Source organism: Moschus berezovskii, chromosome 8 (genome assembly GCF_049115385.1).
Source record: "Moschus berezovskii isolate FMDL1 chromosome 8, NW_MosBer_1.0, whole genome shotgun sequence".
In the NCBI taxonomy this organism is placed as follows: domain Eukaryota; kingdom Metazoa; phylum Chordata; class Mammalia; order Artiodactyla; family Moschidae; genus Moschus; species Moschus berezovskii.
Window position 1 is genome coordinate 104,011,139 of NC_142467.1, and position 27,200 is coordinate 104,038,338.

The following is a 27,200-nucleotide window of genomic DNA, read 5'->3' on the forward strand; positions in this document are numbered from 1 at the left end:
CTACCTTGCAACTGTGCTGCCAGGTTCTTAACCACCAGGGCCACCTGGGAAGCTCTACCTGCAACAGGTGTTCCCAAATATAGTAACTACAAATATCTCAACTACATCTCAAAACGGGAGGAGAAGGGGATGATAGAGGATTAGATGGTTGGATGGCATCACCAACTCAGTGGACATGAGTTGAGTAAGCTCCAGGAGTTGGTGATAGACAGGGAAGCCTGGAGTGCTGCAGTCCACGGGGTCACAAAGAGTTGGACACAACTGAGCAACTGAACTGACATCTCAAAAAGAGGAAATCAGGAAGAAGTTTCCACCTTCTGTATCAACTATCTAATCCCTAATTAATTTGCAACCCAGAAAATCCTGTCTAAAATCTAGTGTGAGCTTCCTAAAATTACAAATCACTGGACCTATTAATCCTATGGTCACATCACTAAGTCTTCCCTCACAAACACTAGGTTTGAAAGTCTTAATTACCAAACAAGATTATCAACAGTAGCATGAAATTTGGTCCATGAACTGCAGACTTTTATTTTCAATCATGGGGCTCAGCAGCTGCTCAAAATTTACTTGTTGAGTAAATTAAGGAATGAATTAACTGATGGATGGATGGATGAGAGGATTGACGGATGAATGACACTGGCCAGTTGTTGTTCGTTCGCTAAGTCATGTCCAACTCTTTGTGACCCAACGGATATAGCAGGGGGCGCCTCTGTCCTCCACTACCTCCCAGAGTTTGCTCAGATTCCTGTCCATTGAGTCAGTCACGCCATCTGACCATCTCATCCTCTGCTGTCCCCTTCTCCTTTTGCCTTCAGTCTTTCCCAGCACCAGGAAAAGATTCCCTGGCCAGTATGAGAGTACAATAACATTTCTTTCTCTCCATATGGGATTTTACTGGGTATTCAGATCAGTTTGAGAGATTCAGACACTGAGGATCATGCAGGGGAACTGACTGTCCCAAGGGCACATGCTGAATCAGATGGGGTGGGGAGGAATTCCAATCCAACCTGTGTGACCCTAAAACCTGATCCCTCTTGCATCATGATGCTGGATGACCTCCCAGGTGGGTGACTTTCCCACCCACCTCCCAGGTGGATGACTTGGAACAGCTCAAGTCCTGCCAAATGTGAGGTTCTCAGGGGTCAAAAGTCCTCACCAAATCTGCTGCTGGGAGTGGCTAGAAAGCCACTCCAACAAGACATAAGAAAGGACTCAGTAAGACTTGAGCCCAAGGTCCTGGAAAGGAAGTTTCTACTTCCAAATGTACATTTATCAGGGATCTGGGGAATCATTGCCCTCTCTGTGAATCTGAGTAGTAGGAGGTTCCCCCAAGACCACCCTCAGGTTTAGTGATTCACTGGAAGGGCTCACAGAACTCAGCAAAGTTGCTATATTCATGGCTTATTGCAGAGAAAGGATAGAAATTAAAATCACCAGGTGGGATGAACTGGGAGATTGGGATTGACATATACACACTGTCAATACTATATATAAAACATATAACTAACAAGAACCTACTATATAGCCCAAGGAACCCCACTCAGCTCTGTGGTGACCTAAATGGGAAGGAAATCCAAAAAAGAAGAGGGTATGTGTGTGTATATATATGTATGTATATGTATATATATGTGTATATATATGTATGTATGTGTATATATATATATGCTGCTGCTGTTGCTGCTAAGTCGCTTCAGTTGTGTCTGACTCTGTGCGACCCCACAGACAGAAGCCCACCAGGCTCCCCCGTCCCTGGGATTTTCCAGGCAAGAACACTGGGGTGGGTTGCCATTACCTTATATTTATATATAATATATATATATATGATTCACTTTGCTATTCAGTAGAAATTAACACAACATTGCAAAGCAACTATACTCCAATAAAAATTAATTTTTAAACATTAAATAAAAATAGCATCAGCAAAGGTAAAAGGCCCACGGGGCAGGGTCCAAAAGAGACCAGGCTCTAGCTTCTAGCTGTCCACTCCCTGTGGTATCATGTAGACAGTGCTTGATTCTCCTAGCAATCACGGGTAAGCAACACACATGGTGTACTGCCACCCAGGGTAGCTCCCTTTGAGCGGTCGTGCCCGGGTTTTCATAGGGGATAGACCAATGTAGTCCTCTGTTTGGGTTGCCTCCTCTACCTCTGGGACAACTAGCACCTATGAAGCCCTGGGGGCCACACCAGCATCCCCAGGCCTTAAAAGTTGGGCACTAGGGCAGCTCTTGGTTTGACTGCAGGTGGCCAGTTGTCAAATATGTCCTGGGGCCTGTGCAGAAACCTGGTCATCAGGAGAGCCCAGCAGACCTGCAGCTAATAATAAAAGCAAGCAAGGTAGGCTGAGTGCTGAAGGATTGATGCTTTGAACTGTGGTATTGGAGAAGACTCTTGAGAGTCTTTTGGATTGCAAGGAGATCAAACCAGTCAATCCTAAAGGAAATCAACCCTGAATATTCAATCCAATTAATCCAATATTCATTGGAAGGACTGATGCTGAAGCTTAAGCTCCAATACTTCGGCCACCTGATACAAAGAGCTGACTCATTAGAAAAGACCTTTATGCCGGGAAAGATTGAAGGCAGGAGGAGAAGGGGACGACAGAGGACAAGATGGTTGAATGGCATCACCGACTTAATGGACATGAGTTTGAGCAAGCTCCAGGAGATGGTGAAGGACTGGGAAGCCTGGTGTGCTGCAGTCCATGGAGGGGTCACAAAGAGTCAGACACGACTGAGTGACTGAACAACAACCACACGGGCAGGGCTTCCTTGGTAAAGATTTCACCTGCCAATGCAGGAGACACGGATTCAGTCCTTGAGTCAGGAAGATTCTCTGAGAAGGAAACAGCAACCCATTCCTACACTTGATGTTAGCCAAAAGGCCGAAAAGCAATCAACCCATTCCTATAATATTCTTGCCTGGAAAACGCCATGGACAGAGGAGCCTGGCAGGCTACAGTCTATGGGGTTGCAAAGAGTCAGACACAGCTTAGTAACTAAACAAAAACAACCTCACAGGCAACAGGGGGCCCCTCTGTACCTCAGCTTCAGCTCTACAGCTGTCCAGCAGGGATTTTTCATGGGTCATCGGGAGGCTCTGGCCAACATATGCTGCCCTCTCTGATTGCCCTCCAGGCAATATCACATCCTGCCTCAAGAAGCGGCCTCATGGGAACTCAACCACCTTCTGTCCCTTCTACTTCCTCAATGCTGCCCCAGCGGACATCTCTGGGCAACCACTTCTTCCTTGCTACCTCTGAGGATTGACTCCCAGTCAGAGAGAACTGTGCAGGCTGTAGAACTTACCTTGTCATCCTGGAAGATGCAAGATGCCAGTGAGCCTCCAGTGCGGGAACAACTGCAATGACAACAGAAGGTGACAGAAACTCCCTGTAATCAGCTCCACCTTTCATTTCCCAGGAAGTGAGGACCCCCAGAGACGTAGCAGACAGGGGACTTAACTCACAGATGCATGCCTCATCCCCAACACCTCCTACTCCCACAACAGGGGGAGTTATTCTTCCCTTGGAATGGATAAGGAAATTGAGGCCTAGAGAGAAATGTCTTCATTTGGCATCTCCCAGAAGCTGACCCTGTGATAAGGATTCAAGGACAAGTAGTTTATTTGGAAAGAGATCTAGGAGGACTTCCCTGATGGTTAAGGACTTCTCTGATGGTTAAGAGATCTAGGAGGACTTCCCTGATGGTGGTTAAGAATCTGCCTGCCAGTGCAGGGGACACAGGTTCAATCCCTGGTCCAGGGAGACTTCACAAGAAGCAGGGCAAGTCCACCAGCCACAACTACTGAAGCCCACATGCCCTAGAGTCTGTGCTCCACAACAAGAGAAGCAATGCAGTGAGAAGCCCACGCAGCACAACTAGAGAGTAACCCCGGCTCGTTGCAACTAGAGAAAGCCTGCGCACAGCAATGAAAACCTAGCACCACCATAAATAATTTTTTTAAGTGACCTAGAAAATGCTCAAGGGTTTCCCAGGCAGTGCTAGTGGTAAAGAACCCACCTGCCAATGCAGGAGACACGAGAGATACAGGTTCGATCCCTGAGTCAGGAAGATCCCCTGGAGGAGGAAATGGCAACCCACTCCAGTATTCTTGGCTGAGAATCCCATAGACTGAGGAGCCTGGTGGGCTACAGTCCACAGGCTCACAAAGAGTTGGACACAGCTGAAGTGACTTGACACACACACACAGAGAAAATGGTGAGAGGGAGGTGGAGAAGTGAGACAGGGAGGGGAAGGGAATCATTAAGAGTGCATTGATCTGCAAGTTTCCACTGTGGGTTGCTGGGACTCAATCCCACGAGGACCTCTGAGAGTCAGTGCAGAACACACACTTTAGTCAATCCACCTGAAGGGTGAGGAAGGTAGAATACATATTCATCAACTTCCATTGTTTGCTGCAGAGGTGTAGAGCTCCACTCAAACCTAACCTGCGCCCTCTGCCTGCATTTCAACAAATCCCTGTATCTGCTGAGGGCTGATTTCTCCATCAAGCATCATAAGCATAGTACATCAGCCAATGATGTGACTATCTGGAGGAAACAAAATACACAAATGTGCACACACACCAAAACCTGAAGAGCAACTAGCAAAATTCAGATGAATTATTGTACAAAATTCACACAGTGTGAAGCTTAGCACTCATAATCATTTCATAATATAAAGTTTGTAGATCTTTTGTTTTATCAACAATTTCTAAGCACTGAGAATCATAGCCAACTGTGAATTAAATGAGTTACTGCTGCTGCTAAGTCGCTTCAGTCGAGTCCAACTCTGTGCAGCCCCATAGACAGCAGCCCACCAGGCTCCCCCATCCCTGGGATTCTCCAGGCAAGAACACTGGAGTGGGTATTAAATGAGTTACATGTAACCAAATAAATGCAACAGGAAACATACAGAAGCTCTGTCAAAAGGGTTTACCAAGAAAAATAATAACAAATATTGATGTGACCTGTGAGTGTCCTTTGATCATTCGATGTGACATTGGTGGTAAGAGACACAGGTTTGATCCCTGGGTCAGGAAGATCCCCTGAAGGAGGGCCTGGAAACCCACTCCAGTATTCTTGCCTGGAGGATCCCATGGACAGAGAAGCTGGGTGGGCTAAACTCCATAGGGTCACACAGAGTCAGACATGACTGAAGCAACCTATTACACACACACAGTGGAACCAAGGGCTGCTCTCACCCCTACATCAGCCTCCAGCTCTTCTGAGTTACAGTACCCCAAAGGACCATAGTCCTGCAGTCCCTCCCTTCAGCTTGTGAAAAGGTATTGCCTTGACCCCCAACCCCCTCTCCACTGTCAGCAGTTCCCTCAAATCTGATGGTGTGGACCCCACCCCTCTCAAATACATAGAACCAAGAAACTAACAGAGCCTAAGAAACCTGTGAGACACCATCAAGTATATCAATATATGCCTAACAGGAATCACAGGAGAGAGGCAACAGGGGCAGAAAGAATAGTTGAAGAAATAATGTCCCCAAACTTCCCAACATTGATGAAAGACATGAATATACACATCCAAGAATCTCAATGAACTCCAAGTAGGATAAACACAGAGATCTGTACCAAAATACATTATCACCAAACACACACAACATTCTCTGTCCAAGCCTCTACCACCTGCCACCTGATCTCCTACCTGCACATTCAGCAGTAAATAAGACAGACAAGTATTATCTTGTGCAGCCCCAGTCTGCACAAGGAGACAGATAAACTAGAAAAAGTCACTAGAACTATAGAGTTTAAGCCACGGCAAGTATAACAAGAAACAAAGGGACTTCCTTGGTGGTGCAGTGGTTAAGACTCTGTGTTTACAATGCAGGGGGCATGGGTTTGATTCCTGGTTGGGAAACTAAGATCCCACATGCCATGTGGTGCAGTAAAAAAAAAAAAAACTTTTTTAATTTAAAAAAGAAATGAATCACAGTGATGTAATAACGTCTAGACAATGGTAGGTGGTCAGGGAGGTGAGGGCCTCCTAAGGAAATGCCATTGGACCTAAGGGACGAGAAAGAGGCAGCTTCAGAAGAACCAGGGCTTCCTAGCCAGAGGGAACTGCATGTGCAAAGGGCTTGGGGCAGGAACAGTTTGATGTGAAGAAGAGCCAGACAGGAGGTCATGATGGGCGATGAAGACAACCAAGGATATAAAGTCAGAAGTCTTGCTGGGACTGGGTTTTATTTGTGGGAATCTGGATTTTATTTTAGGTGGAGTGAGCAGTTATGGGAAGACTGTTCAGCAGGGGCATGCCATGATCTGATTTTGGGTTTTTAAGACCACTCTGGGCACTGCATGGAGAATGGAATATAGGAGTAAAATGGTTAAATTTTCCAAAACAGCCACAAAAACATCTCCCATCTCACATTTCTTGCACAAAGAATGTTACAAGGTCACTATGACACACCACCCACTGAGAGAGGTGGAGTCTGTGTCCCTTCCTCTTGAATCTGGTGCCAGAAGTAAAACAGTGTGACACTAAAAACTGGATCAGGAAAGGTAATGTAGTTTCTGCTTTGTTTATTTTTGAAGCCCTGGGTGGCTCTGTAAGAAACCCAACTACCCTGACTACTGTCCTACTAGGAGGAACCCAGTTCACACCAAGAGGCTGGTTGTTCAGTCACTAAGTTGTGTCCGACTCTTTGTGACCCATGAACTGCAGCACACCAGGCTCCCCTGTCCTTCACTATCTCCAGGAGCTTGCTCAAATTCATGTCCATAGACTCAGTGATGTTATCTAACCATCTCATCCTCTGCCAGCCTCTTCTCCTTTTGCTTCAGTCTATCTCAGCATCAGGTCTTTTCCAACGAGTCAGCTCTTACATCATGTGGCCAAAGTATTTCAGCTTCAGCATCAGTCCTTCCAATGAATGTTCAGGCTTGATTTCTTTTAGGATTGACTGGTTTGGTCTCCTTGCTGTCCAAAGGCCCCTCAAGAGTCTTCTCTAGCACAATCTGAAAGCCTCATTTCTTCTGCACTCAGCCTTCTTTACGGTCCAACTCTCACAAAATACATGACTACTAGAAAAACCACAGGTTTGACTGTACAGACCTTTGTTGGCAAGAGGCTTGTGCAGGTGCCCTAGTCCACAGCTCCTGCGACAGTCCCAGTACACACCTGGCATCAATTGCAAGACCTGTAAGTGAACACGCCTCCAGATGAGCATCATAGCACGGCTGATTTACAGCCACTAAACTTTGGGGTGGTTTGTTAACAAGCAGTAGTAACTGGACTTGGGGGGAGGGAGGAGTGGAGAACTGGACAGAGGAGGAAGGCAAGAGAGTGGGAAACTAAGGGAAGAGGGGGATCTCATCAAAATAAGCGATGCCAGGGCTTGCACCAGGCTGGAACAGTGGGTGGGAGGAAAGAGAAGAGATCTGTGGATTTGTGCAGGACACGTTTTGGAAGTAAACTCAAGAGAACCTGCTGTACGCGATCACTAATGGTGGGAGAGAGGAAAGACAAGAGCCGGTGACAGGTCCCCCGCCCGGCCCTGGCGATTGACTACAACTCCCAGCATCGCTCGCTCAGGCTGCTGGAAGGGCAAAAAAAAAAAAGTTTGGGCCAAGCATTCCCGGAATGCGCTTCCTGCTGGCGCGGGGCGGGGGGCGGGCGGGGAGACCGGGCGGGGCGGGGGGGTGGCGCGGCCGGAGCCCGGGGCGCGCACTCAGCCCGGCCCGGGCCCCAGCATGGCCGAGCCGCTGCTCAGGAAGACCTTCTCCCGCCTTCGGGGCCGGGAGAAACTTCCCCGGAAAAAGTCGGACGTGAAGGAGCGCGGTGAGAGACAGGGAGGTGGGGGAGAAGGGGCCTCGAACCCGCCCGGCTTGGAAGAGGGTCCCGGGGCCCCAAGGAGGGACCGCTGAGGGGACAGGGGGAGCCCCGCGGAGCCCCCTGCGGGTCGGGGCTGGGGGCCGGGGCAGGCAGGGGTCGTGGAAGTAACGGGCTGGGGGGAGAGGGGGCGCGGACCGTTATGTGCGCTTGACCAGGGATGCCAGCGCTGCGGGCTCCTCGGGAGGCCCGGGAGGGGGCCTCACCCCTGACAGGAAATGGGGCCTGGAGAGTGGAGTGGAGGAGGAGCTGGGAGGCTGAGAAACTAGGGCTTAGTCAGGCCAGGCTGGCGACACCCTGTGCCCCAGAGACCAGGGATGGGACATGGGGGTGTACACCCTGCAGAGGAGGGAGAGAGGCGGTGCGTCAATCGTGGGGGCCACCTCCCAATCCCCTTACCGATTAGCCCGCAACCGCAGCTGCACCCATCTTAGGCAGCCGCGGGAAACTGCCCCCTTATACAGATGGGGAAACTGAGGCACAGAGCAGTTTGGGTAATTTACACAGTACCAGTGAAGCGACTTAACAGCTCTGTGGACTAGGCTACTAAATGAGAGCCCAGAGAGACTCGGGGAGTGGAAGTATGAGATGACCAGAGGAGGGAGTCGGCATGGAAGACCTTAAAGAAATGGGAGCTGCGTGGGACAGGAAGTCCAGGAAAGGAAGGGGTTAAAGGAGGGAAGGCAGAGGACTTCATGGATCTGACCTCCCCCCAGCCGTCTTCCCAGAGATTCCCAGGGTTCCCAGGGCAGAGAGAAGGGACAGGGGTGCCCACGCACAAACACACACAGGAAACAGCCCGGGATGTCCGAGAAAGGAGGATGGAGCAGCGGCGGGGCGGGGGAGGAGGGGTCCGAAAGCAAAAACTCTTGGGGTCTGTCTGGGCTAAAACACAGGGTCAGCTACAGGATGGGGGCAAAGTTTGGAAAGAAAGGCAGCAAGGTGGGGAGTAACATGCTGCGGGTAAAGGAGAACCTGGCAGCCACACACTCGCTGTCATGCCTGCCCTGGTCTTCTAAGCGCGCTAGCCAGCATCCACCATGGGCTGTGTATGTGCCCGAGATATGAGTGCCTAGGAAGTGTGCTCATGCTGAGATCCCTTGAAGTCTCCCTGAAGGAGGGCATCAAATCCACCACCACCACCCTCCATATCACAGGAGGGCAGTGAGGCTCAGGTGGCAAGTGGTTTCCCCGAAGCCACCCACTAAGAAGGCACAAGGGCAGGGCTCCACGCCAGCATTAAAGAGAGGCATGGGGATGTAGAGTGGGGAATGCAGGACCCAGACCAGAAGAAACCCCTCTGGACCTCTGAGGCTGGAGGGCAGACGGACAGAGTCCTGTTTGGGACACTAGGGTAGGGAGTTGTGGGTGGGGAGCTGGTAGCGGATGAGACTGCCAGCCTGCAGCCACCCATTCCAAATGAATGTGGAGTGTGTCCAGGCTGAGTGCACCCCATGTCCCATAGGGGAAGAGCCCTGGGCTGGGGCTGCTCTGGGGGCAGTGTGAGGCGGCATCTCACTCCCCTTGCTCTCTGCCAGGCCGACCAGCCCAGCGTCCAGAGCCCAGTCCTCCAGAGCCCCAGGCCCCAGAAGGACCCCAGGCTGGAGTGGAGGGGCCCCCCAGCCCTGAGGCATCTCGGAGCCCGGCTCACGGTGCCTACCTGCAGAGCCTGGAGCCCAGCAGCCGCCGCTGGGTGCTGGGCGGGGCCAAGCCACCAGAGGAAGCCACTCTGGGGCCGGGGGCGCCTGGCAGTGGGGAGCCTGCTGGTGAGATCTGGTACAACCCCATCCCAGAGGAGGACCCCAGACTCCCAGCACCGGAGCTCCCAGGCCCACAGCCAGGCTCAGCTGAGGCAGACAGCCCAGCCTCTCCAGGTGAGCACAAGCCTCCCAGCCTGGGGCCCGCAAGGTGACTACAAGCATAATCACCCCCATCCCAAGCCTAGAATTCTGGACCCTGAGGTCTGCTGTCCCCACAGGCGCAGCCCCTGCCAGCCCCCCGACCAAAGCCTCCCGCACCAAGTCCCCCGGCCCGGCCCGGCGCCTCTCTATGAAGATGAAGAAGCTGCCTGAGCTGCGGCGCCGACTGAGTCTGCGGAGCACCCGTACAAGCCGAGAGCGCGAGCGGGCCGCCCCCGAGGGCTCGGTCATCAGTCGTTACCACCTGGACAGCAGCGTGGGGACCCCAGGGCGGACAGCAGTAGCTGAGGGCGCACGCGGCCCGAGGGCGGGTTACCTCAGTGACGGCGACTCTCCCGAGCGCCCCGCAGGGCCTCCGTCGCCCACTGCCTTCCGCCCCTATGAGGTGGGCCCCTCCGCCCGGCCGCCCCCGGCTGCGCTCTGGGGCCGCCTCAGCCTGCACCTGTACGGGCTGGGGGGGCTGCGGCCGGCGCCTGGGGCCACTCCGCGAGACCTCTGCTGCCTGCTGCAGGTGGATGGGGTGGCCCGGGCCCGAACCGGGCCGCTGCGTGGGGGGCCAGACTTCCTGCGGCTGGACCACACCTTTCACCTGGAACTCGAGGCAGCCCGGCTGCTGCGGGCCCTGGTGCTGGCCTGGGACCCCGGTGTCCGGCGGCACCGGCCCTGCGCCCAGGGCACTGTACTGCTGCCCACGGTTTTCCGAGGTAGGGTGCATGGTCTCGGAGGGGGCGGGGAGGGCACAGGACTCAGCTCCCTGCTCCCTCCTTCCTCTAGAGTGCCCGCTGGGGTGGGCGTGGAAGTAGCTTGGCCTAGGGGACAGGGCACAGGAAGTGATGGGGGCAGACCATTCAGGAAGTCCCCCTTGTGTCTTTAGGGTGCCAGGCCCAGCAGCTGGCCGTGCGCCTCGAGCCCCAAGGGCTGCTGTATGCCAAGCTGACCCTGTCGGAGCAACAAGAATTACCCGGCACTGCTGAGCCCCGCGTCTTTGGGCTGCCCTTGCCCCTGCTGGTGGAGCGTGAGCAGTCCCCTGGCCAGGTGCCTCTCATTATTCAGAAGTGTGTTGGGCAGATTGAGCGCCGAGGGCTGCGGGTAAGTCCCTCACCCCACCCTAGCTAGCCCCCAGACCTCAGAACCACTCCCCAGAACACCCAGGGTATGGAGGCCAGGCTTCCCCCTACCCCACCTAGGGAACTCTTAGCTCCAATCCCAGCCTAGACAAGGGCAGGAGTGCCCTACACACCCCCAGATCCTAGCATCTAGCCCAGAATTCATGGGTCCTCTGTTCATTCGATAACATAGGATCCCAGCCCTTTTGGAGCTCAGAGTTGGGTGGGGAGAAAGACATGACTAATAAATCACATATATGAAACTGGCCAGGGTAAGAGTGAAGAAGCTGGGACAGCTTAAAGCAGGACCTGACCTGCTGGTTGGGGTAGTCAGGGAAGGCTTTCCAGAGAAGGTGACAAGTAAGCTGAAAAGGAGTCAAGGTTTCCTGAGTCAAAGGAGGTGGGTGCCAGGACAAGTAATTTGAAGGGTTAACAGGGCTGGGTTGTCCAAGCAGCCAGATGGGGTCCCCCATGACAGGTGTCAGAAGAACAGAAAGGCAGCCAGTGAAGTTTCAGCCAGCCCCCAACCTCTCAGCCCATTGCCACCTGGATCCAGGCCTCTGGCCCTCACCCCACAGGGCCCACATCAGACTGTACTCTGACAAAAAAGACACCTCTCTGCTCCTACCCCCAGGTAGTTGGGCTATACCGTCTGTGCGGCTCGGCAGCCGTGAAGAAAGAGCTTCGCGATGCCTTTGAGCGAGACAGTGCAGCTGTCTGCCTCTCTGAGGACCTGTACCCTGATATCAATGTCATCACCGGTCAGCTTGCCCCTTTGCTCTCCCAGTCAACCCTCAACTCAAGGCTATCCCTCTGGTCCCTCTGGGACTTCACCCCTTCTGTTGGCCTTGTTTTTACCTTCCTGCACCTATCCTCCTCCTCTTTCCGCCCTCCCAGCCCCCGTTGAAGTTCCAGCCTCAGAACCCAGGGGTTCCCTAACCAGTGTGGGCCTATATCCACAGGCATTCTCAAGGATTATCTTCGGGAACTGCCTACCCCACTCATCACTCAGCCCCTCTATCAGGTGGTGCTGGAGGCCATGGCCCAAGGGCCCCCAAGCAGGGCTCCGTCCAGCACTGAGGGCACCCGTGAGCTCCTCAGCTGCCTGCCAGATGTGGAGAGGGTGAGTTGGGCCTGGGGGGTGGGGAGAGTGGGCAGGACAGGGAGTGAACTGACATCAGCAGAATGTTTCCCCCGTGCCTGGGCTGGTGATGGCCATGAGTGTGTGGCACCATCACACCCCTAGTGCTGTTAGTATCCCCACTTTATAGATAATGGAAGCCAAGGCCCAGGGCAGTGGAGTGAGTTGCCTCAGGTTTCAGAGGCAGGGTGTATCGAAATTAACAGACTCTGAACAGAGGTCTGTCAACCTACCATAAGGGAGGTTCCTGGCTATGGGATCCTGCCTCTGTGCCTCAATATCCTCATCTGTAAAATGGGATTACTACCAGCCCTGCCTAACACACAGAGGAGAAGGTTCAAGCCCAAGTTCTGCCATTTCAAAGTTGTTACCTTTGGCCTCAGTCTTCCCTCCAGCAAAATGGGAGGATAATACTAATAGCTAAGTTCTAGCAGGATCGTCTCCTAGAGACTCTGAATCTCAGATTCCCCATTCTGAACCGCCTTAGTCACCCTCGAGTGCGACAGGGGACCGACTTTGCCCACCTCGTACTCTCCCAACCCTCTTCTCTCAGGCTACATTGACACTTCTCCTGGACCACCTGCGCCTTGTCTCCTCCTTCCACGCCCACAACCGCATGACTCCGCAGAACCTGGCCGTTTGCTTCGGTCCCGTGCTGCTGCCGGCGCGCCAGGCACCGGCCAGGCCCCGCATCCGCAGCTCTGGCCCGGGTCTCTCGAACGCGGTGGACTTCAAGCGCCATATCGAGGTGCTGCACTATCTGCTGCAAGCCTGGCCAGGTGAGCTGGCCCCCTCCCCCGCGCCGCCGAAGAGAGCCTGCTATCCCAGACGATAGCAGCTTCAGGCGAGACACGCCCCCTCGTCAGAATAAAAACCAGTGCCTCGTTGCCTGAGCAACCAGCACTAGGTCAGCCAGTGAAATCCCGATCCGGTCGAAGGCCTTGCCTTTTGACAGGCCAATCAGGGGCGTGATTACCTAAGCAGCCAATCAGAGGCCTCGGTGCCGCCGCTGGGCGTGACATCATCCTAGCCCTCCCTCTCCCATTGCAGATCCCCGCAGGCCCCCAGAGCCTCCGGAGCTAGTCCCGTACCTGCGGCCCAAACGACAGCCGTCGCTGCACTTGCCGCTAGCGAGCCCCGAAGTGGTGACCCGGCCCCGCAGCCGGGGCGGTCCCGAAAGCCCCCCGAGTAACCGCTACGCGGGTGACTGGAGCGTTTGTGGGCGGGACTTCCTGCCCTGCGGGCGGGACTTCCTCTCCGGGCCAGACTACGACCACGTGACGGGCAGCGACAGTGAAGATGAGGACGACGAGGCTGGCGAGCCGACTGGCGCCACCGATTTCGAAGACGACTTCGAGGCGCCTTTCAACCCGCACCTGAACCTCAAAGACTTTGATGCCCTCATCCTGGACCTGGAAAGAGAGCTCTCTAAGCAGATCAACGTGTGTCTCTGAGCCGGACGGGGCTGGACCCCAATTACTAAGGCCAGGCTCCTGGTTGCTAAGGCAGTGCCCTAACGACCTAGGGAGGACCAGACCTGTAGCTCAGGCCTAACTCCTGGTTACTGGGGAGTTGCCTAGCGACCACCCAATCCGTTGCTGAGAACCATTCCCCATTTCCAGTACTATTAGGGCACTGGTTGCGATGGCCGGGGGATGGGGGACTTTAGGGACCAGCTATTGTGGCCGTCTTTTCTTGAGTACCAATGACTTCTCTCCTGGCTGCCAAAAGGCAGTTCTGCTTGCAGGGCCGGCATCTTTTGCTTCCCCTTAGCCAGGGAAACACCAGTTACTGTGAGCATCACCCTGAGATGATGAGACACCCTCCCAGTCAGTCCTTGCTGCTGCCAACCAGATCAGTATTAGCTTTGAGCACTGCACTCTGCTTCTCCCTCACTGGGCCCAAGGACTATGAAGAAGTGCTGTTTGAGGCAGGGTGTGGGGGAAGCCCCTCTCCTGGGCTCTGGATAGATAGGAGCAGCCTGGGGCTTATAGAAAAACAACTGGTTTCACCACCCTCTTTTCCAGGGAAAACCCCATAATTGCCTCAAACCAACAAAAGTAGATAGCAAGAGTCTGGCCCTTCCCCTCCCCAATTCTTCCCCGTTCCTGAAGAAATTGAGCACTTATAAGACCTCCCTTTTGGAGGGGCCCCACCTGAAGTGTCAGGCCAGGGGCACTTTGGTACGGAACATATTTATTGCCTCCCTGCGTGTGTGTCTGTCTGTGAGGAGTAATGTGTATGGACGTGTCTAGAGTGGGTATATGGGACTCTTTCAGGGACCACAGAGGGGGTAGGGAGAAGAATTTGCAGTGCCCAGGCACCCTGAAGTCCCCAGTAATGGTGCCTCAGTGAGCCCCAGAGTTCCAGTGGGAGAGTAGGGTCCCCTCCTGTCTCCCCGCTCTTTCCCTCACTTCCATCTTTGTGGACAATAAATCAATATGCACAGGTTCTGGGATGAGTACTTGGGCCCCCATGGACCAGATGTGGTTTATTCAGTGTGTGAGACAGGAAGCTGCAATACTTTGGCCATTTGATGCAAAAGAGCCAATTCATTGGAAAAGACCCTGATGCTGGAAAAGACCGAGAGCAAAAGGAGAAGGAGGCAGCAGAGGATGAGATGGTTAGATAGCATCACCGACTCAATGGACATGAATTTGAGCAAACTCTGGGAGATAGTGGAGGGATGGAGGAGCCTGGCGTGCTGCAGAGATGGACACGAAGAGATGGACACGACATAGCGACTGAACAAGTGAGGGGAGAAAGGACACAGTTGAGCTCACCAAGAAATAGGCCCAAGGACTCCCCAGGGCTGTCTGAGCCTCTCTTAGCTCTGACTCCATCCAGCCCCTCCCTGTCCTCAGGGAAGATCGCAGGGTCACTGGGCCTCATGGCTTAGGCCCAGGGTAGGCAAGGATGAAACTCCAAGCCAGCTAGACACAGGGGTGGGAAGAGAGCCAAGAGCACTGACCCATGAGGCCCTACATGGCAATGGAGCCATCCCGGAAGTCCGTCCTCCCGATGAGGATGTTGACCACAACCGGGTGGCCATCTTGGCACTGCTGCTGGGCGTCACGCAGCACCTTGACCACCTGATCCTCATTCTCATGTGAGAGCAGCAAGCCCTGGGCCCCCAGTCCCAGGGCTGCCTTGTGATAATCTAAAACGGAAGGGCAAGTCAGAATGGTGGCAGAAACCCAGCCCCCCATGCAGGTAGCCCAGGAGAGGAATACACATTCAGCTGACCCTGAAATGGCGTTCCCCGTCCCCGCCCATCCAGGCCCCTCTCACCAGTGTAAGCCAGGCCACAGGCCACATTGCTGCCCAGAGAGGGCACCTGCTCCCTGGAAATCTGGGTCCAGCCAGCATCATTTCCTATTAAGGCTATCACTGGGATCTGCAGGAAGGGAGAGGAGGAGGCCAGGCCAAGGCCTTCAGTCCCAAGGCTTGGCCAGCAGCAGGTGAAAGGTAGGGACAGGACCTCTGCCAGATAAGGAGCTCCCTCCCCAGCCCACCCCTGAGGATATCTCCCAGAACCCCAGGCTCCGAGCTTCCCTTGGGTCAGCCCGCCCGGTCACCTTGTGTCTGACGAAGGTGTCAAATTCGATGAGGCTATAGCCAAACGCTCCATCCCCAAACATGCACCAGACCTGAGGTGGGTACCAAGGATGGTTGGGCTGGCTTACAGCCCAGAAACAGCAAGCCTCCCGCACCCAGCACGCTCTGACTCACCTCAGCATCCGGCCGACACAGTTTGGCCCCAAGTGCAAATCCGGCACCAACCCCCAGAGTCCCGAAGGCCCCTAGGAGAACCAAGAGCAGGTGTGAAGAGGCCCAGAGGAGTGCAAGCTGCCCTAGGTGTGGGTCTGCCCTTACCAGGATCAAGCCAACACAAGGGCCCACGGGGCTGCAACAGGTAGGCAGCTGTGCCCACAAAGTCCCCGCCATCGACCACCAGGATGGAGTTGTCAGGCAGAGTGTCCTCTACCAGCTGCAGGACCCGCACCGGGTTAAGATGCTGGGCTACGGGCATCAGTGCCTTCTCCCTGTGATGGAGCAAGGCAAGTCAGCAGAGCCAGCAGCCTGGCCTGCCAGGAACCCATGACCCACCAAGTCCACTCTACCGAGCCCGCACCGATAGGTCTGCTCCTTCTGTTGGTCGGCTTGCCGAAGCTCCTCTGCCCAGTCTGAGGCCCACACCTGACCCCGGAGGCCCTCCACCAGCTTCACCACGAAGGAGCCTACATCTCCTGGGGAAGGAAGAGGGCACAGCTGTGGGGAGAAGGCCACCTCCTACCCTTTGAGCACCAGAGGCCCAAAGGCAGCAGGAAGCCAACAGGCATCTGAGGCAAGGAAGCAGGCAGCGGGGGAGGAGGGGGGGGAGATGGCCTTAAGGCAAAATGGGTGAAACACCCCAGAACCTGCCAGAACCAGGGTTAGGGTGACAGGGGTGAGAGGGAGAGCAAGGCCAAAGTGAGTTAGCAGGGCTTCCCTGGGGCCTCAGCAGTAAAGAATCCATCTACCAATGCAGGAGACACAGGTTTGGTCCCTGGTCCGGGAAGATCTCACATGCCAATGAGCAACCAAGCTCATGCACCACAACTATTGAGCCTGTGCTCTTGAGCCCAGGAGCCGAACCCTAGAGCCTGTTCTTCGCATCAAGAGAAGTCACCGCAGTGAGAAGCCTGCACACTGAAACTAAAGAGTAGCCCCCACTGGCCACAACTAGAGAAAAGTCCATGCACCAATGAAGACCCAGTGCAGCCAAAAATAAAAAAATTACACAGTGAGTTAGAAACTCACATCAGCCTCCGTCTCCTGCCTCTCCCTTCACACCCTGGGTCACACAGACCTGTCAGTTCTGCCTCTGAAACATGTCACTGAAAACACCTCTATCGTCCAAGCACATCTCGACAACCCAGGCACACAGAGTATTGGAGAGCGAACAAATTAGCCAATGACGATGTACCTTCCATCAGCTCCATCTCAGAAATGCTCACACAGAGGCTCAGAGAAGCCGAGTTTCTCCTCCCTGTCCACCCCAACTCCAGGCCTCATGGCTTCCGTCGTGGCCTTAACAGCCCCCGTGCCTCTACCTGTTCCTCTCCAACTTGCTCCCCATCAGCTGCTCCAGTGGATCTTCCCAAACGTGAATGCACACGGTGCCATTTCTTAGCTTGACACAAGTTCCCTCTCACCTACACTGCAGGGTAGAGTCAACGTCCTTGGAACGATGGGCAAAGCAGGACATGAAAAGGCTGTGGAAGAGGACTGAACAGGGGTGGAAGAGCCACGACAGAAAAACTGAGAGACCCCAGGGCAGGTCCTAAGGGCAGCAGACAACATGGGAGAGTACAGTCAGGACACGTGATCACATGCACATTCCCAGGCCTTCCCCCTGGTACACATGCTGTGTGTGCACGTGCACGTGTGCGCTCATTCGGGTCTGAGTCCTTGTGACCTCATGGACTGTAGCCTGAGAGGCTCCTCTGTCCATGGGATTTCCCAGGCAAGAATACTGGAGTGGGTGCCATTTCTTCCTCCAAGGGATCTTCCCAAACCTGCATCTCTTGCATCTCCTGCACTGGCAAGAGGATTCTTTAGCGCCGTCTGGGAAGCTCCGGTTTACAGTAAACAATTTTAGAGGTGGTAACAACTGACCTACGAAGGGGAATGACCATTTTATGCACAATAAAAATTTCTAAAAAAAAAACCCCTACCCTTAGTTCATCCAGAAGCACCTACCAGTCTAAGGGACAAATACGCATCTCCGGCCAACTGGGTGCCCCCTGGGGCAGGATCCAGGCCTTGGTCAGCAGCACCCAGCTCAAGCCAGCTGTCAGCAGAGGCCAGAAGAAAAGAGACACATACAGAAGGAGGGGCTCACCCTGCACAGCCTCGTGGGGTTTCCAGAAAATGTCTGAGTTGATCAGCATCTCCTTCCGGTCACGGTTGACAACAATGATTTTGCTGCTGCGGCTGAGGACACGGCCATAGGACAGGCGGAAGTCACACACTGTTCCTGGGGTAAGGGGACGGGGTCTCAGCAGACCGAGGGCCAGCTTCCTGGGGGGGTGCCCGCTACCTTACTCAATGCACTGTGGTAGGGTGGATGCACCCTTCACCTCTCCCTGTGCCAGTGCCTCCTACAAGAAGACTCTGCAGGTCCCCACTCCTGGAACCTAGACTGGCCCCAGGACCTATGGTGCCCTGGCCCGTAAGAATGCGAGAGAAGTCATGGCGTGTGTTCCTGAAGCCAGACCGCCGGCAGCCTTGCGGCTTCCATCCTTCTCTCTGATATAACCTTGTTCCCCCAGCCCTGCACGTTTCTCATCACCCACCAAGTGAACAAGACCAGGCTACCTGGCTGGATGATGAGAAACATGGAGGAGGAGGTAGGGGGAGAGAGAGAACCCAGTTACCCCAACCGAGGCCATGCTAGCCCAGTCCTGCAGCCAGTCAACCCCCAAGTACACAAGCCAGCCCAACCACTGCCTTCCCGCCTCCTTGACTGCAGACTCAGGGACGAGCCCTGCCAAAATGAGAAAAAAAAAACTGTCAACTAACTCATAGGTGGGTCTTGAGAAATAATAAGCACATTGTAAGCCACTGCACTTAGGGTGGTTATTATACAACAGTAGCTAACTGATAAAACTATTCTGTGCCTCGCAGGATTCAGAGCACTTTATGTAAGAAGATGTGTGCAGTCGGGGTCCGGGCTGTGTCAATGCTGTATGATGCATACATATGCGAGTGCTGCATGCACAGCCCCACAGGCGCCCGCTCTCTGTGCGTGCCCTTCTGTGTAAGGCTGGGTCCCGGACACGACTGCCACCTGGAGAGAAATCAGGGGTGAGAGGTCGGAGGACCAGGCCCACCTGCCAGGACGACCACGTCTGCCTTCTTCAGGGCGGCCCTGCGGTTCTGCCGGAAGTGGAGGGGGTGGTTGCGGCCCAGCAGTCCCCGTGCCATCCCCGCCAGGAAGCAAGGGACGCCCAGGGTCTCCACGGCAACCCTGGGGATCCAGGCAGAACAGAAGTGAATGTGGCCCAGGGCCCACCCCTCCTCCCAGGGCACCAGGGGACCAGGCATGTGACCGTAACAATAAGGGCAGGCCGGAGGCTTCTCACCGAAGCTTGTCCGCGGATGTCGGAGGCAGCAGAGCCTGGCTCCCAATTAGCATGAGGGGCCTTTTGGCCCGACTCAGGATCTCCACACATCGCTGAACCTGGAGCAAGAGGCAGGGGCTCAAAGAGCCGACCTGGGTCACCAGGAGGCCCCCAAGATGACAGCCCCAGTGCTGACTCAGAGAGAAGCCACTCAGCATGTGGCAGTGGTTGGGGGTGGGGGCTCCCTGGCCAGGGAACAGAGGTAAGTCACCTGCTGGGGAGAGGCCTGGGGAATGTCCAGGGGCAGAGGCCCCTCAGGCTGAGGCTCCCAAGCTCCTGCAAAGAGGTTGGCCAGGGAATTCTCTAAGTACCTGCAAAAGAGAAGAGGAAGAGGCCATTACCAGGAGTAACTACCAGGGTTTCAGAAGCTGAAGGAGAAGGGCCCAGAAAGGGACTGGAAAGGCAGGGCAGGAACAGAGGTGGATGAGCCATGACCCGGGGACACACAGACACTTGGTCCAGTGGCCTGTTTCCCCTTGGAAGCTTCCAGCTGACACAGACCTTGAGAAGCAAGGGCCCCAGGCTGGAGCACCAGAATCAGGGGCCAGAGCCGCCGGGTCAGACAGATGTGGGCTGGTTTCTGGCTCTGCCGCTTCCTGTGACCCTGGCTGAGTGACTTAACTTTGCTGACCTTACTCCTCTGTAAATGTAAAAGGGACCGTCTCTCCCAAGGTCCAGTGATATATCCACTCAGGATATAACTGCTGCTGCTAAGTTGCTTCAGTCATGTCTGACTCTGTGTGACCCCATAGACGGCAGCCCACCAGGCTCCCCCATCCCTGGGATTCTCCAGGCAAGAACACTGGAGTGGGTTGCCATTTCCTTCTCCAATGCGTGAATGGGAAAAGTGAAAGTGAAGTCGCTCAGTCGTGTCCGACCCTTAGGGACTCCATGGACTGCAGGCTACCAGGCTCCTCCGTCCACGGGATTTTCCAGGCAAGAGTACTGGAGTGGGGTGCCATTGCCTTCTCCGAATATAAAGCACGTTGCAGATATAAAGCAGGATATAAAGCACATTGCAAAACACTGTACTGTTGTCTAGGCACTAAGTCTTGTGTGTCCAATTCCTTTGCAACCCCATGGACGGTAGCCTGCCAGGCTCCTCTGTCCATGGGATTTCCCAGGCAAGAATACTGGAGTGGGTTGGAATTTCCTTCTCCAAGGGATCTCCTGTATTGGCAGGAGGATTCTTTACCACTGAGCCACCAGGGAGGCCCAAACACTCTATTAATGGGAGTTATTTAACAACATCTGTACTCTTGTCTTTCTCTGGCTTCTGACACCTCCTTACTCACTGGGTCACAGGGCCCTGACTCTCCACAAGGCTCAGTGCAGGGCCCTAGAGACAAAGATTAATCCAGCTGCTTCCTGCCCGCACAGACAAAAACACACATGTGGGCCTCAGCTGGATAGAATTAATCAGAGCGTGAAGATTCTGTTTCTCTTTTGAGGAGGAGTAAAGATGGCAGAAAATGAGAAGAGGAACCATGGGAAACTATATGTGGAAAGAAGGCAAGGCATAAGTCAGCCTTAGTGGGGCAGTTCCCTAATCGTGCTGCAGGAAGGGTGGGAGACACCTTGCCTTACGCTTGATATGACTTTGGACTCAGCTCTATCTTTTTTTTAACTTTTAATTTTACATTGGGTATAGCCGACTAACGATGTTGTGATAGTTTCAGGCGGACAGTAAAGGGACCCAGCCATATATATATATATGTATCCATTCTCTCCCAACTCCTCTTCCATCCAGGCTGCCACATAACATTGAGCAGAGTTCCCTGTACTATACAGTAGGTCCTTGCTGGTCATCCATTTTAAATGTAGCCGTGTGTATGTGCGTGCGTGCGTGCATGCGAAGTCACTTCAGTCGTGTCCAACTCTTTGCGACGCTATGGACTGTAGTCTGTCAGGCTCCTCTGTCCATGTTATTCTCCAAACAAGAATACTGGAGTGGGTTGCATGCCCTTCTCCAGGGGATCTTCCCGACCTTGGGATCTAACCCGAGTCTCTGACGTCTCCTGCACTGGCAGGCAGGTTCTTTACCACTAGCTCTACCTGAGAAGCCCGGTATGTACATGTCTATCCCAAACTCCCTAACTATCCCTTCCCCCCTTCCTTCCCCACTGGCAGCCACAAGTTTGTTCTCTAAGTCTGTGAGTCCCTTTCTATTTCATAAATAAGTTCCTTTGTATCATTTCTTTTTCGCTTCCCCATATAAGGGATGTCATATGATATTTCTCCATCTCTAGCTCACTTACTTCACTCAGCATAACAGTCTCTAGATCCATCCATGTTGCTGCAAATGGCATTATTTCCTTCTTTTTTATGGACTCAGCCCTATTCTTATTTAAGGTAATAATGATTAATTCTTTTCTACTTCAGCATATGCTTTGCACTATCAAAATCATCTCACTTTATTTCTCACAAAATTTTAGTCTAGAGAGAAAAAGCAATGTTTGTCCACCTTACAGATGAGGAAGCTGACATCAAGCAAGCTTTAATCACAATATACACAACTCACATCATTATGCTGTATACCTTAAACCTACACTGTGCTGTTTATGTCAATTAGATCTCAATAAAACTGGAAGGAAAAAGAAAGAGAGAGGTTTAATCATTTGGTCACAACTAGCTAGTGGTAGTTCTGGGATTTGAACCCATCTCTCTGGACTTTCAATTCACTCCAGCTACGTGACAGAGAGAACATAGCTGTGTGGATTAAGCACTGAAGGTTCCTTCAGGCTGAACCCTAGTGCACCATTAACAAACTGGACAACTGCATGCAAGTCATTCAGCTGCCTTGGGTCTCAGTTACCTAATCTGTGAAATGGGCTGAATAATACCTGAGTCTTAACTCTAAGGGTTATTATAAAAGACATGCGAGTTAACCTGCTACACCATGAGCTGGCCTTCCAGGTGCTCCTCACATGCCCAGGGGGCAGGGACCTGTCTGTCCTATTCATGCCCATCCTGGCACCTAGCACTTAGTGGCACTCACTAAATATTTGGAGGGGGAGTAGAAGGCAGAGGGGCAAGGACAGGCAAATGGAAGGGACAGAGGGGCAAGAGGAGGAGAATTGGTTCTCCTTTCTGTGTCCTGTTTCAGCCAGGTCCACCTCAGTGGTGACCAGAAATGATCCTTCTCACATACCTCTGCTCAGTCTATGCCCCTACTTATAACCTTTTTCAGCCTCTCAATGGAAAGACGTTCCTCCATGAAACTTGCAGCTCTTCCAAGAAAACCTTCAAGCTTATATCCCACGCCAGGCCTGCTACCCTGCTCTCTCCAACACCCAGGCTACTCACCACTTGAAAGTCCCATAGGAGGCCCCAGAGTGAACTGTGCCCATGTCATGGGCCTATAGGGACCCACTGTCCCCTTATCCTGTCCTGCTGCAGGTCCAGACACTCATATGAGATCCATCCACATCTCTGCATTCCACAGCTACCGCCGAGATTCCAGGCCACCATCATCTTTCATCCCAGGGACTGCCACACCTCCTCCCTGGCTTCCCAGCTTCCACCTGACCCCAAAGTCCACTCTCTGGCAAGAGCCAGAGGGATCGTTAATAAAAACCCAAACCAGGGCTTCCGTGATGGCTCAGTGGTAAAGGATCCACCTGCCAATGCAGGAGACAAGGCCTCAATCCCTGGCCTGGGAAGACCCCACATGCTTTAGGACAACTAAGCTCAGGTGCCACAACTACTGAGCCTGTACTCTACAGCCTGGGAGCTGCAACTACTGAAGCCAACACATCCTAGAGCCTGTGCTCCTAAACAAGAGAAGCCGTTGCAATGAAAAGCCCACAAACTGCAATTAGAGAGAGTAGCCCCGACTCATCACAACTAAAGAAAAGCCTGCATAGCAATGAAGACCCAGCACAGCCAAATAAATAATAATAATAATTAAAAAACCAAACCAGGGTACCCCATGCCAGTGCTTAAGGTCCTGAAATGCTTCTCAATGGCTCTCAAATTAAAAACAAAGCCCCAGGGACTTTCCTGGCAGTCCGGTGCCTTTCAATGCAGGGGTACAGGTTCGATCCCTGGTTTGGGAGCTAAGATCCCACATGCCTTGAGACCAAAAAAACACAAAGCAGAAGCAACATTGTAACATGTTCAAGACCTTTTATTTAAAAAATCACAGCCATTTATTTAAAAAAACAAAGCCCCAGGTCTGCCCAGGTGCTCCTGCTGACTGCTCTCAGCTCAGCCTCTACCCTTCTCCCCTTGGCTCATCTGCGGCCACTACACTGGCCACTTTGCTTTCCCAATCCACAAACTTCATTCCTGCCTCAGGACCTTTGCATATGCTGTCTCCTCTCCCTAGGACACTCTCCCCGTGGCTGGCTCCTCTCAAACTAATGTGCAAATCAGTGAATGAGTCAAAGAAAGGATGGGTACTGGCAGGGATCTGTGGGAAAAGCCAGGGAATATGGGAGGGAGTGGTAGGAGCCGGGCTACTTACCAGTGGACCGCTCGACTCATGAGGCCCTTGGGCGGCTTGGCTGGCACCATCTCCTTCTGAACCATGAAGTAGGGGTACAGCACGTCCAGAGGCAGTTCCACAAACACCGGGCCTACATGGAGACAAGGAGAATGCTCAGTCTGCTGTGCCTCCCAGGTGCCAGGGCGGGACCACTGCCCAGCCCCCGCTCCAGTACCTACCCGGGGTGCCCGACTGTGCGGCAGCCACTGCGGCCCTCAAGGTGGGGATGATATCCCGCACTCTCCACACAGAAGCACAAAACTTGCAGAGCGGCCGGAACAGGGACATCTGATCAATTGCCTGGAGTGCACCCCGATTCTAGCAGAGACAGAAAAAAGTCTAGGAAGTCAACACATGAGCACTTCTGGGCTCCCTGGGGTCCCTGCCACCTGCCCCCCATCCCCACCAGGACAGGGCACCTGCAGCAGGGTGCTGGCAGCCCCGCCCAGGAGCAGGACTGGGGACTGGGCTATCTGGGCATTCTTCACCGCAGTCACAGTGTTGGTGAGGCCAGGGCCTGCCGTCACTGCGGCCACACCCACCGTCCCTGGAACACAAACCCTGTCACAGCTGGGTCCACCCTCCCAGCCACATTCCTCCCCCACCCCAAATAAAAACCCTGCCCCCTCAAAGACATCCCAGTCTCACCAGCCCCCAGCCCTCCCCGTTCTGCCCTCACCAGTCAGGCGGGCTACAGCATCGGCGGCAAAGACAGCTGTGACTTCGTGGCGGGTGTCCACCACACGGATGCCCACCTTCTCACAGGCCACCAGCAGTGGCGAGATGTGTCCCCCGACCAGCGTGAAAAGGAAGCGCACACCGTGGGCCTTCAGCACGGCTGCCACGTTCTCCCCACCATGCCGGACGCTCGCCGTGTCCACCTAGGCCGAGAGAGGGGAGGAGAGAGTGTCAAGGACCAAGGTGCAGGCACCAGGGCGGGTGGGAAGAGGAACTACCCCCTCCCCCAGGAAGGAGGGGAGGGGCGAGGTGGGAAGGCAGGGGAAGCTCGGTGTTGCTTTGTGTTGTTGAATCGCTAGATCGTGTCTGACACTTCTGCGACCAGCATGGATTGTAGCCCACCAGGCTCCTCCATGGGATTTCCCAGGCAGTAAACACTGGAATGGGTTACCTTCCTTCTCCAGGGGATCTTCCCAACCCAGGGATTGAACCCGTGTCTCCCTTATTGGCAAGCAGATCCTTTACCACGGAGCCACACCAGGCATCTTATCAGAGCCTTCCGACAATATATCCTTTTACAACTCTGAGACCAAGACTCCTGAGCAAGATTCAAAGTCCCATAGAATCAGTGCTCTCAAGGCACCTGTGGCGCAAGCAGGAAGAGAGATTAGGGAAGGTGGATCCACAGAACCCAAGGGAGCTTGGCCAGAAGCCACTGGCTGGGACTCCTGAACGGCCTGCCCTCCGGTATCAGGGCTCCACACCAGGAGACTGCTGACTTGTCTCCCAGGCCCCTCCCACCCACTGGAGCAGGCCCCGCGCACAGGCTGCCAACCACCAGGTGCCTAGCACGGGAGCAGCCTGTGGCAAAGACAATGCTGGGGCTTCCCAGCCCCAGCCTCCACACAGCCCCATGCACCAGAGGCCTTTGTCACTGTTGTTGTGGTTGTTCAGTCACTCAGTCATGTCCAACTCTTTTGCAGCCCCATGGACTGCAGCCTGCCAGGCTCCTCTGTCCACGAGACCTACCAGGCAAGAATACCGGAGTGGATGGCCATTTCCTTCTCCAGGGGATCTTCTCAACCCAGGGATCAAATCCACATCTCCTGCATTGGCAAGCAGGTTCCTTACCACTGCACCACCTGGGAAGCCCGGCCTTTGTCTTAAATCTTTACAAGTCCTCAAGGCTAGTGGCGCTGCTCCAGGTTAGGAGAGAAACTTCCCTGGTGGTCTAGGGGTTAAGACTTTGCCTTCCAGTGCAGAGGGTGTGGGTTCAATCCCTGGGCAGGGAGCTAAGATCCCACTTGCCTGGTAGCCAAAAAACCAAAACATAAAACAGAAGCAACACTGGAACAAATTCAGTAAAGACTTTAAAAGAAAGACAGGGAGAGGGTCTCGGAATGGGCGAATCTCTGCGAGGAGCCAAGCAGTTCAGAGCCAGGTCTGTGGGGTCACTTCTTCCCCAAACATGTCACCTGAGGCAAGCCATCACACAGCCTCTCTGAGCCTCGGTTTCCGCTTGTGGAAAATGAAGACAAACTGTTGGGTACATGGGAAAATTGCTCTAAACCGTTGAGCAGAGCAGACAGCTACCATCACAAAACTGTCACGGCCAGCCACACCTCTGGGGCCTGCCCTCAGCACTCTGACTCCACCGTGTTAGGGAGCATCGCTCTGTGAAAAGGACTGGGGACCTTTAAGGAAGGGGGTAGGTGGGGTGTGGAGTGCCGCGCAGCTCTAGTTTCCCCTGTGGCCTCTTCCTAGAGACAAAGTCCAGGATCCCGGAAGCAGTTCCGCAATAGCGACCAGATCCTAGAATTTCCCGACCAGTCAGTCGCTCTGCATTAATCGGAACTTCACTCTCCCCGCCTGTGAAATGGGTTAGCTGGAAACGGTGCTAACGGAAGTCCACTCCTTTGACTGCCCCCGGCCCGCCACCCTTGTATGCCCCCGAACCTTGTGCATCAACTGATAGAAGAGCCCCAGGCGGTGAGCGGCGCCCAGCAAGGCGGCCACTAGAGTTCCGAAGGCCAGAAGCAGGAAAGAGGGGAAGAAGCCCCAAGCTGGGGCTGCAGCAGCCGCGGCCTCCATGAGCTGACACCTAAGGAAAGAAAGGACAGTGCTAGGATTTGGACGCGACAATTAAATTATCCAGAAGGCACACCACCTCTCCCAGCCCAGATCCCGGCCACGCCCCTTGTCGCGCACCTAAACGATCACGCCCCTTACACGTCCAAGCTCCTGACCACGTCACGCCCCTTGCAACGCTAGCCCAACCCCCCCCGCCCCTTATATTACCACGACCACCTAAATTAGGCCACCACAGGTCAATGCGGCGACGTCTCCAATTATTTCCCACTTATCTGCTTCTCAGTGGGTCGGCGGGAAGACCTACCTCTCTTTGATATCAAGGACCCGAATCTTCGTCTAGTGGTGAGCCCACCCCACGACTACACCCCCGAGTCAGCGTGCATGACCCTCTCCTGAAGCCGGACCCCTCCCCTCCAGAGAGCGCCTGGACTCCAATCTGACCTCCGACTCCAGGTCGTGAGTCAAGGTCAGATCGTATAAGAATGCTCCTCCTACCCGCGTGGCACTTTAACCTTCATCCATAGGAAATGGCGCTGACTCCAAAGGAATTCGGCGCCCTACGTGTCACGTGACCAGGCGCACGACTTGAAAGGGCTGGGCCAAGTACCTGTGTCCTTGCCCCTTTAGGCCGCTTGGATCCAGGGCACCCCTCCGCGCATGCGCGGAGCCCTAGCCACGCTCCGGGACACAGGCTCCTCCTCTAAGAGCGCTGTCTCTACTGGCCGCCTCTTGCACACGCTCCGCCCTCCCTCGCT

General features: G+C 54.1%; 2 protein-coding genes across 6 annotated transcripts; one reads left to right on the forward strand and one right to left on the reverse strand.

Moving 5' to 3' along the window:
* The first annotated feature begins 7,643 nt into the window (after positions 1 to 7,643).
* On the forward strand, positions 7,644 to 14,469 carry SYDE1 (synapse defective Rho GTPase activating protein 1). 2 transcript variants are annotated; one of them, XM_055429899.2, is made up of 9 exons: positions 7,644 to 7,801; positions 9,391 to 9,726; positions 9,831 to 10,156; positions 10,283 to 10,475; positions 10,646 to 10,860; positions 11,512 to 11,638; positions 11,840 to 12,000; positions 12,572 to 12,797; positions 13,069 to 14,469. In XM_055429899.2, exons 1-9 carry the CDS (start codon positions 7,714 to 7,716, stop codon positions 13,470 to 13,472), a joined length of 2,076 nt encoding a protein of 691 aa, XP_055285874.2. In that variant the 5' UTR covers positions 7,644 to 7,713; the 3' UTR covers positions 13,473 to 14,469. The 2 variants fall into 2 exon arrangements, with proteins under 2 accessions (XP_055285874.2, XP_055285873.2); XM_055429898.2 differs by having other exon boundaries at positions 9,831 to 10,475.
* A 7-nt stretch (positions 14,470 to 14,476) lies between these two features.
* HACL2 (2-hydroxyacyl-CoA lyase 2) lies at positions 14,477 to 27,123 on the reverse strand. 4 transcript variants are annotated; one of them, XM_055429904.2, is made up of 16 exons: positions 27,053 to 27,123; positions 26,311 to 26,455; positions 24,356 to 24,557; positions 24,096 to 24,223; positions 23,856 to 23,994; positions 23,656 to 23,767; positions 19,399 to 19,498; positions 19,149 to 19,246; positions 18,897 to 19,033; positions 17,906 to 18,040; positions 16,154 to 16,268; positions 15,895 to 16,064; positions 15,751 to 15,821; positions 15,597 to 15,668; positions 15,310 to 15,415; positions 14,477 to 15,178 (listed from the first exon to the last, which is right to left on the reverse strand). In XM_055429904.2, the coding sequence occupies exons 2-16, from the start codon at positions 26,443 to 26,445 to the stop codon at positions 15,000 to 15,002; spliced, it is 1,899 nt and encodes a 632-aa protein (XP_055285879.1). In that variant the 5' UTR covers positions 26,446 to 26,455; positions 27,053 to 27,123; the 3' UTR covers positions 14,477 to 14,999. The 4 variants fall into 4 exon arrangements, with proteins under 4 accessions (XP_055285879.1, XP_055285875.1, XP_055285876.1 ...); XM_055429900.2 differs by having other exon boundaries at positions 26,941 to 27,076; XM_055429901.2 differs by lacking the exon at positions 27,053 to 27,123 and adding an exon at positions 26,887 to 27,040.
* Positions 27,124 to 27,200: the final 77 nt, after the last annotated feature.